The sequence below is a fragment of the Lytechinus variegatus genome, chromosome 1 (assembly GCF_018143015.1).
Source record: "Lytechinus variegatus isolate NC3 chromosome 1, Lvar_3.0, whole genome shotgun sequence".
NCBI classification, from domain to species: domain Eukaryota; kingdom Metazoa; phylum Echinodermata; class Echinoidea; order Temnopleuroida; family Toxopneustidae; genus Lytechinus; species Lytechinus variegatus.
In genome coordinates, this window is record NC_054740.1 from 75,381,541 (window position 1) to 75,397,755 (window position 16,215).

The 16,215-nt window shown below is 34.5% G+C and overlaps 1 protein-coding gene across 2 annotated transcripts in view; it reads right to left on the reverse strand.

Annotated features, from left to right (window-relative positions):
- Nucleotides 1-516: 516 nt before the first annotated feature.
- LOC121423069 (tubulin polyglutamylase complex subunit 1-like) overlaps nt 517-16,215 on the reverse strand; it is a 44,994-nt gene continuing 29,295 nt past the window's right edge. For both annotated transcript variants that reach the window (XM_041618361.1, XM_041618351.1), the window contains exons 8-9: nt 2,654-2,740; nt 517-1,212 (exon numbers count right to left, since the gene is read on the reverse strand). In XM_041618361.1, coding sequence (XP_041474295.1) covers nt 1,195-1,212; nt 2,654-2,740 — 105 coding nt within the window. In that variant the 3' untranslated portion in view covers nt 517-1,194. The remainder of the gene's footprint in view (nt 1,213-2,653; nt 2,741-16,215) is intronic.

A 16,215-nucleotide genomic window follows, 5' to 3' on the forward strand; every position in this document is an offset into this window, starting at 1 on the left:
CTTATTGCATAATATCCTGTTATCTTGTAAGGACAACATCGTTCTTGTTACCAAAATGGATTAATTCATGCAATACATGCTTTGGCCACAGCACATACATGTATCATCGTTCGTTATTACTCTTATTGCATAATATCCTGTTATCTTGTAAGGACAACATCGTTCTTGTTACCAAAATGGATTAATTTATGCAATACATGCTTTGGCCACAGCACATACATGTATCATCGTTCGTTATTACTCTTATTGCATAATATCCTGTTATCTTGTAAGGACAACATCGTTCTTGTTACCAAAATGGATTAATTTCGTTTTCAGAAATACGAACCTTATTTAATTTTCGGATTAACAAACCTTATTTCATTTTCGGATTTACGAATCTTCAGAATTACGAACCTCATTTCGTTTTCGGATTAACTAACCTTCGGAATTATGAACCTCATTTTGTTTTCAGACTAACGAACCTTCGGAATTACGAACCTTATTTCGTTTTCGCATTAACAAACCTTCGGAATTACGAACCTTTGGAATAACGAACCTTCGGAAATACGAACCTTCGGAATAACCGAAGCTTCGGAATTACGAATGTATGCACAAAATAAGAGGGGAGGGTTATTTCAGGGTCCCTGTAACTATTAAACACTGTAGCAATTCATTGCAGACTGAATTTATATCTGATTTAATATGTACATTGATCATTATATGCAAAGGAATTGAGGAAACCAACTTTAAAATCCATCACTAAACCTTATATGAAAGGGTGTATAGTGACGGGATAAATTTAGATATCCTAATTTCTATATAGACTTCTTAAAAAGGGGCTAAAGTAAAAGACCTTAATAGAAAATAAAACTTTCAATTATCCTCTCACCATAAATTACATGCATGATTTGATAATTAGATCCATTTCACTCCTTTAATACTGATTAACATCTAATAGCTCTTTGAGTTCCAGATAACAAACCTCTCTCCTTCAAACATGATTAAATAAGAGTGGTATAAAAACTATTGCACTTTTTCCAAATGAAATAGTAGCCATACATGTATTTACAAGTTAAATAATACAGTACTCACAGTATTTGCAAGACACTATCTGAAAGTTATGCCATTATGCCAATAGGTTTATGCTTTCTTTTCAAGCAATGATGATTAAGTTCATGATTTTCAAGCAATGATGAATTGATGATCTTAAGATCATCTGATCGGTCTAACCTGCAAGACATACACAATCACAAACACAAAAGGAATTTATTTTAGAAACATGGCATTATCTTATCACTTTGATACATAAGTACATATAACATCCTTTATTGCATTACATACTTGAGACCATTCATCTTAATAGAAAGGCCCTAAATGAAAAAAAATAAACAAAACAAATATGGAGTAGACACATTTACCTAAGTCAAATTATCTATTTTTCAAATAAAAGTTGTTTTATCTCAGCTTATCATTATGCAATCTGATAGGCGATATAATGAGCCCCCCCCCCATAACATCACTGTTAAATCAAAATTATGTATTTCTACACTGTAACAAGTGGAACGCCTCTGGCAGTCTCGCATGCATTACGCGATTCGATATATAGCAGCAGTGCTGACTTTGAAAACAGCCATTGAATAATTATTCACAAAAGAAAACACTCATATGATAATAATGTACTATGTCCATTGACCCAACATGACCTTTGACCATGATCATGTGACCTAAGAATACTTGATTTCCCATATGTCTATGTTTCATGAACTACATGTGTAGATCCATAAACTTTCTAAGTTATAATGCTAATTCAACAAATACCCCCAACACGGCCAAAGTTCATTGACCTTAAATGACCTTGATCATGTCACATGAAACTCGGGCAGGATGTTCAGGAATACTTAATTGCTCTCATGTCTAAGTTTCATGAATTAGATCCATAAATTTTTAAAGTTACGATGACAATTCCACAAATACCCCCCAAATGGTCAAGGTTTGTTGACCCTAAGTGACCTTTGACTATCATGTGACCTGAAACTAAGGCAGGATGTTCAGTAATACTTGATTACCCTTAGGGACAAGTTTCATAAACAAGGTCCATATACTTTCTAAGTTATGATGATATTTCAAAAACTTAACCTTGGGTGAGATTTCTATGTTGACGACGCCACCGCAGTTGGAAAAGCGGCGCCTTTAGTTTTGCTCTGCTATGCAGGCAAGACAAAAATGCTGTTTAAAATTTCAAGCGAATTTCAAGCATTTTAGTTTGAAACAAGTAGTTTAATTTTTTTTAAAGATGTTGGAAATGGTTAAACAATTTAAAAAAAGTTTTAACAACTTGTTGTAATAGTGACAGGTCAAAATAGTTTGAATTTGTGTGTATGTGTGAGTGGTATGTTGTGAGGATGGATGTTTGTGGCTGATTATTAAGTTAATTTGAGATAATTTAGCTTGTTAATGTGTTTAAATAGCCTTGAACTTATTGTCAGCCTATATTGTTTGTTACTGTTATTTTATGAAAACCAATAAAAACAGGAAAAAAGAGGGAAAAAAAATAGTTTGAATTTTTTATTTTACTGTATATATCTTAATGGAACAGGTAAATTATATTCTATATCAATAAAAAATAAAAAAAGAAATATTTAATAAAATCAATCCAATAAATCAATCTCACCTTTTCAAGAAAGATATCAGTAGCATGTCTAATGAATTCATCTGATGACATTGATCCACTAAGGTTGGACTTTGCTTCAGTTTCTGCCTGAGAAGTGAAAGGAAAGAATAAAAAATAATAATGCTCAGATGCACTGATCATCAACAGTAAAGTAATCAAGAATAATGCACAAGATATTTACAAGTTGTCATATTTTTTTTCATTTGGATGAATCTAAATAAACTGGACATATTCAAAACAAACCGCTGATTGGAAGCATAAGTTCAAATTCGACACTATATTACAAAGAGCATGCATTAATCACTGCACGAAACCCCCGGGGGGGCCACTTCCATTAACGAGTGGATACCATGCGCGACCATGGGGTCTCGAAAAGCACCCTAAACACGTCATTTCCATATTCTGAAAATGCATCCCTTAACAAGTATTGGCGTGTGAAACCCTACCCTTAACAAGTATTGGAAACAAAACGATACTCTTGGCAAATATTCCCTGAAATGAACCCCTAAACAAGTACAGGAATGTTTTATTGTAACGGGTCCTTTGGTTGTCGGCTTTACCTTATATTATTTGGTTTTGTACGACCCCACCTACACCTCGCGCAAATAGGACTCTAAACACGTAGTGTTGGGGCAAAAAGGACATCCTTTATCAAACATTTTAATTTTGTTTTATCATCCCCGCAAATTCGACCCTAAACACGTAATTTTCCTAGCGAAATAGATACCCTTTTTTCATTATTTTTGTATTTTTGACACCCTTTTCACGTTACGTACGTAACGTGCCCTATCGTGAAAGGACATCCTTTTTACATGTTTTTTTGGTCGCGCATGGTATCCACTCGTCAATGTAAGTGGCCCCCCCGGGATGAAACCTGATGATTGTACCTATATTGCAGGTATGAATTTCATGCAAAATATGTGACCCCCCCCCAAATCATTCCAACAGCAACAAGACAACTTTACGTGACATGGTGGGCAGACTCACCCACAGGGCTGACTCGCGCTGCTCTCCCCCATTTGAGAACGCTAGCAAAGCAATGTTCAAACCAGTTTAGAGAGAAAGTAGATGAGAATGGGTTATATTGATCAAGGTACATATGGATAAGTCATTTTTTGTTTCACTCATGAAAAAGGAAACAAAATATGCCCTTACCATTTCATTTTTTGACAACACACAAACAAAACCGTAATGAGAAACATGTGTTGGTTGTGTTTCGTACTTTGCGATCAGAAACAGAAATCGAAAAGCAAAATACTTTTGTGGTTTTTCATATTTCTAATTCTTGATTTGTTTCGATCATGCCAAACACAAAATCACAACTCAATTTCAGCTCTGCGGTTCTGTTTCTAAAAACGTGAAAACCAAATCGCAACATGTTTGCCACTTATCGCCCTGTAATTTTGTTTCTACACCGAAAAAAAATGGCATTGTCTCTGATTTGGTTCTTGCAATGCACAAGCTGACATTTTTTAATCAATTGACCAGGAAAAAAGCTACTTTGAGGACTCTTGTGACTTTTCAAGATTATTCTCATTTTATGCACTCCTTTACACTTCCTGTTTTTTGTTTTCCACTTTTAAATCAACTTGGATACCATTACTACTAACAAAAATAAAGTGACATTGAAAAGGGTTGTAAAATAAACAGGGCACACCCCATGCGCTTGAATTTTCACCTTTCCCATCTTATCTTTTTCATTTTTTTCCTCCCCTTTCCTTTTTTCTTCTTATTTTCCATTTTCCCTAGTTTTTGTCAAGGGAATGAATAGGAGAACTCTGGGCCCCTCTCTACACTAGAGTAAATGGTGTCAATCATGGGAAGATGGGGGATATCTCGCCCAATATTTCACATGGGGATGGTTATGTGTTATCTTCCCCCAATAATTTATGGTCGTATATCACCATATTTACGATACATCATAGGCAGGTGTGATCGTGATGATGATGACAGAGTAAATGATGATCATAATCATTATGATCACGATGGTAATATTGTCGTACCTAGGCATGATGACCAATCATTTTTTGCTCTGAACTGTTTAATCTTAATTGTTATTGAATGAAATCATTCCTTTCAGACAGTTAGAAACAGACTGATGGAGAAAGAAATAATTCCTGAATGAAATACATAAAATGACATGTTAATGTTTTATCACACATGAAATTATCATTTTTTTGTTTACCCCGGCCTCAAACCAAGCACATTGTGGTGTACCCCCTATATTTTACCACCCTTTTGTTAGTTCTTAGTAGTATCCTGGTTTATGATGGAAAATAAGGGGAAAACATACAAAACTATAAATTTCACTGAAGGTGATTAATACCCCCACCATATGCTGTTACCATGGCAACATATTTTTCAACAAACTTGGAAAATGAATCTTTCATGTCTTTACCCAAGGTGAATGTTTGTGCCTAATTTCAAGAGCAATAGAGCGAGTCTGGCAGTCTCACCTGTATAACACGATTCAATATAGAAGCAGTGCTGACTTTAAACTCGCACAGGATGTTCAATGATACTTGCTTACTTTTATGTCCACATTTTTAGGGAATAAGATCCATAAAATTTCAAAGTTTTGATGGTAATTCAACAAATACCCCAAACATGGCCAAAGTTTATTGACCGAGGTCATGTGACCTGAAACTCGCAAAGGATGTTTAGTGGTATTTGATAAACCTTATGTTCAAGTTTCATGAACTAGGTCTGTACACTTAAGTTATACCATCATTTTAAAAAATTCAGCCTTCGGTTATTAAGATTTGGTGTTGACGCCGTCGTCGGAACAGTGGCACCTATAGTCTCACTCTGCTATGCAGGTGAGACAAAAAACGGATTATAGGTAAAGTAGTTTTCCAGGGTTTTGGCAAAAACATGTTGTTACCATGGCAAAACAAAAGTTGGGAGGTCTGACACCCCCAATACATGTATGTGGCAAAACATACAAATTAGCTGGAGTATCACACTTGTTTGATTTTTTTTTATTTAATTCTGCATGGTAATGGCAATTCTTGCCAAATTTGTAAAACTTACAGTAAATATTCAAAATTGCAAAAATTGAATTTAATTCATTTGAATTGGCAATCATCTACCAAATATTAATCCAGAATTTAAAGAGAAATGCCAGTAGTTGCAGTAAACATTGATTTCATCAGAAAGTCTGTAAAACAAGGCTTAATTGTCAGTATATCATCGAGGATCTAGATCTGGTACAGTTACATAAACTGAACTTTGTGAAATCTTGAAATCTACGCTGAAAAATGTTCAGACTGAAGATCCCCAACACCGATAAGCGCACGTGGGACAGTTTATAATTATTGCTACCGAATCCTGTGCTTATTTGCTGATTTCTCAGCAATTATGCTATTTCTTCCAAAATCCTTGGCACATTTTATTTATACAAAGAGACACTGTGGTGGTCATTTCATTGGATTCTGTACGAACTCATTTTGATATTGTTACCAAAACTAAAATCAATTGGTTATAATAAACAATAGACCAGTTCGTAGTTACTTCATGGACAATTTTGGTCAAATGACCTTTCATTTCTTTCATTATGATAGGCAAATTTCAAAGCAAGATATTACGTAAGCTTGCCTTAAATAGCAGGATGAAGAAATTGAATAGACCAGGTGACTAGAATAGCACACCAATGAACACTTTATGAAGGTATTTGTTGCATTCCTTTTTGAAAGCATATCATAGCATGTTACACAATGTACCTGGCAAACTGTGAAATACCAGTCGTTCGTGGATGCATTGTTGTTTTTGTGGATGTAAATGAAAACCACTATTCAAAAGAATATATGAATAATCAAGACATCAGAGTTGGTGCCTATCTCATTAGAATTTAAACCACCATGTCACTTTAGTACAAATGACCTTTATCTGATCATGCGTAGACTCTTTTGATCATGCGCAGAAAGGAACTACGAACTGGCTTATTGAAACAGGTATGAGGCTCCACAAAAATATACCCCTTTCATATTGCCCTTTTCATTTTTCACCGGCGAACTTCTCCGCCTCGCATTCCTTACTTCATCGGCGAAGAAAAAAATGTACCCTTTCGCACTGACATTTCTTCCCCGGCGAAAGTCAACGGCGATTGCAGAACAAAACAAAAGAAAATTGCAAACATTACTTCTTACCTTTCACAAAAAGGTATAAAAAAATTAATTACAACATATTTTAGAAGTATTACGAGAAAAACAAACAATATCACCTTGTTTTTATATCTTAACGCATTTTATACATGTAAAAAGTGCTTTTAAATAGATATTGTTAGTAAAAAAAAAATTATTTTCGAGGGTACATACTTGGCCATAGCATTCAGCTGAGCTTGCAACTTATCGCACGCAAAATTTTGGTACAGGGGTCTTTGGGAAAGAAAAAAAAATGACGGTGAAAAGTTTCACCGGCGAAGTTCTCCACCTCTAGAGGTGGAGAAGTTCGCCGGCGAACTTTACCGGTGAAGTTCTCCTGTGTACCTTTCATACTAGACACTTTCCCCTTCGCTGGCGAACTTCGCCGGTAAAAAGCGCAATATGAAAGGGGTATAAGTTTCTTGGTGGTCCAATCAGTCCACCAAAATCAACAATTTAATATTTTTGGTGGCCCAGGGCCACTGCTAAAGTCGAGCCCTAACTTATATCCACTTGTGTAATCCAAGTACATACATATATCTGCTACAAAATATTGATTATATTTAGGAAATAAACCAGAGGTATGGCTACAATAGAACTCCTATAAAGTAAACAAAAATAAATTACAGTACAGATGAAGGGTATATTTAACTTGAATAAAGCAAATATGATTGTGTAAAGAAATAATGCAGGACAAGTCACAATTCTTTTTCTCAGAGAAAATGATGGGTTTTCATTTTATAAATACAAATTTAAAGGAAAATAATAAACTTAGGTGATTTGTATTTTACTCATTGTTCTACAACTACAAATATTGTCATATTATTGCTTGCCTTCGTATTATAGTTTTGTTTGTATGTAGATAAATGAATTCTAAAGCATGACATGCAAAAACTTTGATCACTATCTAACGGGGTCAGCATAATTCTGGAGTAGGTATTAAAACTAACAAATTGAAGAGGAAAAGTTGTGGACCCTTGGATATTTATTCACTACTTCAAATCAATCAATCAGATTCACAATGGCTTTATTGTACTACATCTCAATTTAATGACCCTGTATTACTGAATGCCATTGCACGCATCTAGGAACAACTGTGAATGGAATTTATAGGTAAACAGAGGCATAGAGGGATTTCCCCTACATACAGAGCACTAAAAAGAGACTTACCGGTAACTTCGCCCTACATAAAAATTTAGTATTATCATAAGATAAGATTTTATCAAACTCTATCGACCCCCCCCCCATTGGGAGTATGAGAGTCTCAACAATTTTTACAATAATGAACATGCACATAAAAATGAATAAATAATGAACAATAATGAGTTTGTGTATAAAAATGAACATATTTACAATAATGAATATGCATATAAAATAAACATATTTACAATAATGAATATGCGTATAATCAAAAAATGAACATATTTACAATGATGAATACAATTGTTTGCGTTGTAAAAATATATGTTGCAAAAGGTTAATACAACAACAACGAAAAAACCCACTATAAGCTTATATTTTGCTGTGTTTAACACAATTATATTAAATGCACTGGTTGTTTAAGCACCCTACCACTTCTAGTACTTACATTCACTCTGGTAACTGTATTATCAAAAAGCCTTTCATCAATAATTGATTTAGAGAAGTACAACATTACTATTCTAAAAGTTACATTTTTTTCAAATGGCACCTTTCATTTATACTAAACAATCTTCCCATTTGGTAAGAACATGGTCTGATAAAATATTCTTTGGCTATGTACATCTGTTTTTCTTTACTAAAGAAATGACACATGAATAAATAATGGACATAAATCATTATTCACTTATTCTTAAGAAAATTTATTTGTTATTGACAGGCAACCTATGAGACCTGCATCTGAATTTACACAATGTAGTTGCACCAATGTCACTTAAAATTAGGAAATATGTCTCAAACCCCAATTCTTTTTTCATCATCTTATAATTCGAACAAATACGATTAGACCATGTTACTGCATGCCAATCTTGTTTGGACATATCCTTTAAACGCAAATTCAAGGCTTTTAGAAACCAATCAGTCCCAATTCCCTTCCCTTGTGATAAAAATATGTTACCAAAACCTGCTTTCTGTATTGCAATGCAACTCATCCATTTTGACGTGAACTGCATAGTTGGATCTTGGTGCATATTAAAAACCAAGCTATAAATCAAGTAAGTGTAGGGTACTTGTCCTCCTCACCTGTCACAGTTCTGAGCCAAAATCCAATCATTCTACAACTGATATGACTTAATAAAGTGGAGCGCCCAGTTTCTCCATATGCCATGGCATCTAGAGTAAACTTATTAACCCGTAAAATTGTTCTCAAGAACTTTCTGTGAAAAATTTAAATTTGAGCAATATCTTCATAATAATATATCTATTCCATATTTATACATCATCAAAAGTGGACCTACATTGTAAAGGAAATATATTATACATGTACCTACAGAATTATAAAGTGCGTATCAAAGAAAAGTTTACACTTAGAAAAAATCCTGTAAAATTATACATTTGTAATATCCTGAACATTTTTCTACATTTTAACATTGGTACAGATCCATGTAAGCAAATGACGATATAACTGTCGAAAAATATTTCTGCTTGAGCGAAAACCACTTACTTTTGAAAAGTTAGTGAAAAATGATTTGCGCAGAACTTTGAAATAGTTATGCGAATAAAAGTAGACCTTAAACATGAACACGTGGAATTTAGCTAGCAAAATTGATATGAAGATATCTTTTACCTTGTTTCCTTGCCCAAAACACTTCGAAGAGTGCATTGCGCCCCACCCCACTCCCCCACACACCGAGGCCATCGTGACGATATTTGCTTTATACTGAGTTGTGAATTACATGAAATGGCTTAGGCTTAATTTTCATTTTGTTAATCATTGTCAAGCTTGGGAAAAGTGTGGAGAAACGATTATTAAATGAACTAGCACATGAATGATGTGGAGATCATCCGGCATCTCGCAACAAAATTTAACACAATTTTAATTTCAGCCCAGTTGACACTGTAGTGAATTATATTGGTGACATAAATTGAGGATATAGAATTGAAATTGATGAAGAAATGACATAGGAGCATTTTTTTGTGATCTATGAATAAATTTCATATGAATTAAGTATTAATAATTATCTAGTCAGTTTCTTAACTCTGTGTAGAACCTTGGTGAACCTAATGTAGCTCTCAGATGGAACAAAAATAACCAAAGTCAATCAACAAATAAATAAGTAATTTTTGTGAGTTTTGAAAATATATGAATAAATTAGCATATTTAATGAGTTTCAAAATTCTATGTTGAAATTTTGTATCACCACCTCGAGCTATTATATAAAGCAAACAAAATTGAAATTGATCAACAAATGAAGAAGAAAAAACATTTCTGTGTAGAAGTTTGGTGAACCTCATACAGTTCTACAAAATGGAAGAAGAAAAAAAGTAAAAATCAGTCAACAATTAAAGAAGAAAAGCATTTCATGTGAATTTTTAGAAATATGAATGAATTAATTTCCCATAAATTAGCATAAAAATTGTTATAGTCGAAATTTCAAAATTCTGTGAAGAAGATTGGTAAACCTCATGAAGCTCTACCAGATGGAAGAAAAAAAATCAAAATCGGTCAACATATAAAGAAGAAGCATTTCATGTGAATTTTTAAAAAAATGCATAAATTAATTTCGCATAAATTGGCATAAAAATTGTTCTAATCAAAATTTCAAAATTCTGTGTAGAAGTTTGGTGAACCTCATGAAGCTCTTCCAGATGGAAGAAAAAAAATCAAAATCGGTCAACAAATAAAGCAGAAGAAGCATTCTATGTGAATTTTTAAAAATATGCATAAATTAAGTTCGCATAAATTGGCATAAAAATTGTTCTAATCAAAATTTCAAAATTCTGTGTGGAGGATTAGTGAACCTCATGAAGCTCTACCAGATGGAAGAAAAAAAATCAAATTCGGTCAACAAATAAAGAAGCATTTTATGTGAATTTTTCAAAATTTGCATAAATTAGCACAAAAATTGTTCTGGTCAAAATTTCAAAATTCTGTGTAGAAGTTTGGTGAACCTCATGAAGCTCTACCAGATGGAAGCAAAAAATTCAAAATCGGTCAACACATAAAGAAGAAGTATTTTTTGTGAATTTTGAAAAATGCACATAAATTAGCATATATCTAATGAATTTCAAAATTCTGTGTAGAAGTTTTGAATCCCCCACCTAGTGCTATCATATAAAGCAAACAGAATCGAAATCGGACTTGAAATGGCGAAAGAGTAGTATTTTGAAATTGTGGACGGACGACAGACGACGGACGCCAAGCCACAAGCTCATCTTGCCCTTCGGGCCGGATGAGCTAAAAATGAAATGTAAACCCACTTTTAATGACAAAAACTTAGTGAAAAAATGCTTGAGATGTCTAATATAAACTTTTGTTCAGATTCAGCTGGCACAAAAAAAGGGTAAAGGTTGTGCTTACTTAGTGTTGAAATTTCAATTTGGGTGGCAAAATTGTTACAAAATGCTTGAATGTATCCGTTTTATTTCAAATGACTAAAAGTACAAGGGAAATGTATGAGAAATGTTTCGCAGGGTAAGTTTGATTTTGCCTTTTCCCCTTAACACAGCATGAAAACGAGCATTTCTGCGCAAACAGATTTCTACGAGCTTTACAAAAATGGACAGTGTTCACTCAAGTGTAATATTCCGTCAAAACTTTTATTTTCATTAAATAGATGAGACCCTAACAGTAGATTGTATGTGAAAAAAATACCCACATGTATGCTTTTTAATTCCCAGTGCTATTTCAAAGTGTAGGGGAAGGCAGGGTAAGTTGTGACAGTTTTTGCTTCTTGCATGTTAGAACTGATATGATTAACAATCTTGTCGAAATAAGTACCTTGCTTTGAAATTTCATTCTTCTGAAATATTTTCCACCTATATATAACTTTCTATCCCCACACTGAAAGTCATCGTGACCTTTGAAAAAACCGATGTCAAATGGCTCAACTTGCCCCATATATGGGGTAAGTTTGAGCCACCTTCTGGGGTAAGTTGAGCCACAAAAACTATGTAGGGGAAGGCGGGGTAAGTTGTGACAGTTTTTGCTTTTTGCATGTTAGAATTGATATGATTAATAATCTTGTCGAAATAAGTACCTTGCCTTGAAATTTAATTCTTCTGAAATATTTTCCACCTATATATAACTTTCTATCCCCACACTGAAAGTCATCGTGACCTTTGAAAAAAACGATGTCAAATGGCTCAACTTGCCCCATATATGGGGTAAGTTTGAGCCACCTTCTGGGGTAAGTTGAGCCACAAAAACTATGTCCAAAATGTATGAGGGGAGAACCAGCATGTCAATTTTTTGTTTAAAGTCTTTTCACTTGCTAATTCTCTATGAATACTAACATCCTTTAAAAGGAAAAGAGCATTCATGTAAATTTGCTCCTTTCAGCCAGCATTTCAATCGATTTTTATGGTTTGTTTGTTTTTTAAGATACATTACCATATGAATTACCATGGCTCAACTTGCCCCATGCTGTTTGGCTCAACTTACCCCAGTCCGAACTTAGTGCAATAATTTTGTATCCATACATTTATTATGCATCCATCATATAAAAGACTATGACAAGAATGAAGATCCATACCTGGACTAATAATGTTGTTATCATGTCTTTATTATATTTAAAGACATGTGTGTTTATAAAGCACTTATCTATTTCACACTCTTTTTTACTTTTTTGGCTGAAATTCATATTTTTCCCTCTAAAAAACTACTTTTTGTTTCAAAGTTGAAAACAATATGGTGGGGTTAGGGGTTATGCTATGGGTCATCAATACATGACACCACCACAATGTCTGACTCATTCATTATTGGCCTGGGGCTGGTGGCTCAACTTGCCCCTATGCTCAACTTACCCCGCCTTCCCCTACAAAATGTATGGGGGGAGAACCAGCATGTCAATTTTTTGTTTAAAGTCTTTTCACTTGCTAATTCTCTATAAATACTAACATCCTGTAAAAGGAAAAGAGCAGTCATGTTAATTTGCTCCTTTCAGCCTGCATTTCAATCAATTTTATGGTTTGTTTGTTTTTTAAGATACATTACCATAGGAATTACCATGGCTCAACTTGCCCCATGCTGTTTGGCTCAACTTACCCCAGTCCAAACTTAGTGCGATAATTTTGTATCCACACATTTATTATGCATCCATCATATAAAAGACTACATGTATGACAAGAATGAAGATCCATACCTGGACTAATAATGTTGTTATCATGTCTTTATTATATTTAAAGACGTGTGTGTTTATAAAGCACTTATCTATTTCACACTCTTTTTTACTTTTTTGGCTGAAATTCACATTTTTCCCTCTAAAAAACTACTTTTTGTTTCAAAGTTGGAAACAATGTGGTGGGGTTAGGGGTTATGCTATGGGTCATCAATACATGACACCACCATAATGTCTGACTCATTCATTATTGGCCTGCGGCTGGTGGCTCAACTTGCCCCTATGCTCAACTTACCCCGCCTTCCCCTAAACTTTTTTTTGATACGCACGGTATTTTAAGAATAAATATCACACATCTTTCAAATCAGAAAACTCTTAGAAAATAATCAAGACCGAGGCTCTCTGCTGCAAACTATTTTTTTAACCTGCCAAAGAATGATCTTTGAGAGAACTCAGGATGTCGAATAAAATGAAAACGCAATAAACAATAGAGATCCTCTATTAGCTTGTACTAAATTGAGAGGTCTCAGGAAGAATTGAAAGCGATTCAAGATCATTCATGTTTACCTGCCTGAAATGTACATGTATACTCATAATACTGTTTTAAAACTTTTAAGTTAAAGTACAGACCATGGTTTGTGGAAAAATAGCTGTTTAAAGGATAGACCAATATTTACCTTATTGCAGTTCCAATGATACCCTTTCACTAATTCATCATCAACTACACATAGTTTGCATCAGAATAATGTGAATTCTGCGACAAAATTCAATTTCACTATGTTTCTATAAAAAAAGTCCACACTATTCCTAACAAGTGCAGTGAGGAAATAGCACCCTTATCCTCATAGGAACCACTAGCCATAAAGCGTGCAAAATTCTACATTTGCTTGGATCGCATACATATATTCAGGAGGGAAAGCTTGCACATGAAAAGCAAGGGAGCTGCGACCGCAAGGTCTGTACTATTTGAAAATCCTGGTGGGTGTTTCATAAAGCTGTTTGTAAAGTTACGCACAACTTTACACACGAATGGAACATGATCTTAGGTGCTAAGTGAGCTACATGTACATCGGGATAGTATGGGACAAGAAAGGTCACCAGCCGTGCATAAAGTATCGCGTAACTTTACGAACAGCTCCAATTCCAAGATGTGATCCAGTGAGCTAACAGTTCTTTAATTCTAAGATGTGATCCAGTGAGCCAAAAGTGTAAGAGCACTACAATGAAAGTGTGTGGAGTCTGGACTATCCTGGTCTTTGTCCTTCGTGAATTCATTTTCTTTTTTAGAATAATTTGCCCATGACAGTTAACGTCCGAGAAATAGGTGCAGAATAATGCTGATCTCAGACCAGAATTTGGGTATCTTGACATAAATAGATCCAAACCTGGATAGTGTAACTTCAATGTGGGTTCACAAGAGAAAATCTTAATTTGTCAGAGAAACATATTAAAGGTAAATTGCCAATTCATCTATTGCCAACTCATTCACTCATCACATGTCATAATGCCGTTTCATCCATCAACATTTCGTCTCACAACCATTTGGTCCAATCATCACTTCATCTAATAACTAGTTCATCAATGACCATTTCGTCTCATAACCAGTTGGTCTAACATCCATTTACTTTTCATTCATTCTGCCCTATTTACACCGAGTCCAATTAGACCAAATGGTATTTGGTCTAATTGACCAACTGGTTATTAGATGAAATCGTGAGTAGATGAAATGGCAATTAGACCATGATGTGGACAGTGGACAAACTGATGGCAGACCAAATGATAGTAGACGAGTTTATGATTGGACACATTGGCATTAGACCAATTGAATATAAACCATTTGAACTACATCCATTGTTGATGTAAAAGAGGTCTCAGACCCCTATACCATCAAAAAAAATTTTTGGCTAGCCAAAAATTTAGCATAGGAGTATTTTTTCCAGCTCCCTTTGTTTCAGGGCCATCTAGGGTCGGCCTAACACAGGATTTTTTTTTCAGCCCCAAAACACGATCTCACATAAATGTACATCCATGCATATGCATGTCTACTTCTGCAAGCCGTTTTGTCAAATTACCGGTACCTTTGCATGGTGTACATGTAGTGTCAATTCCAATTTTCTCATATGCTTTGGGGGCGATTTCTTTACAAACTTATTTCAGTGGTAAACACAGAAAGACAATGGTTTGGGGGCCCCTGGGTAAATTTTGAAAGCAGAGTGTGTAGTTTATATCTGGTAGATTTTGGGTTGCCTAGGACTGACCTACATACATCTTGACCTTGATCAAAAAGGGTTCACAAGATTGCCACCAGACACGAGAACCAGACAGCTTAGGCCTATATGAAAAGTCACGAAGTAAACAGTTCTTGGAAATATTTTTGTATCATTTTGATTGATCATCAAGTCCCCCCCCTCCACTCCTCAAAAGCTTTGAGACAGATATTTATTGTACAAGCTTGTTTTTCTCGCCGCTATACCGGTCGAACACGCATGATTACGCTAAAAAATACCGCATAGAAAACATTAAAGGTCAAGTCCACCCTAGAAAAATGATGATTTGACTAAATAGAGAAAAATCAAACAAGCACTGAAAATTTCATAAAAAATTGGATGGAAAATAAGAAATTTGCGACATTTAAAGTTTCGCTTATTTTTTACAAAAGAGTTATATGCACAATTCAGTGACATGCAAATGAGGGTCAATGATATCCCTTACTATTTCTTTTGTAGTTTATTGCTTGAAGTTGAATTATACAATATTTAACTTTTTACACATTTGACAATAAGGACCAACTAGACTTAACCATTAATGCGTTTAAACAATGGTGATTTAACATGTTTAGGGAGAAATAAAATATTGTTTCATAGGACAATGAGGAAAAAAAATTGTATTTCAGATAATAAAATACAAAAGAAATAGTGACGTCATCAGTCCTCTCATTTGCATACAGACCAGGGCCCCGTAACACAAAGGTTAGCAATTAATCGATAATTCGAAAGAACAATTCTGATTAGTTCCTAGTCAGTCTGCTGATCAAAATGCGCATGCAACGATGTTCTTGTTAGGCTATTTCATTCAGCGATTAATCACTAATCTTTGTGTTGCGGGATGTGAATGTAACTGTTAAAAGTTAAATTTTAAGATGTCGTAACTTTCTTATTTCACA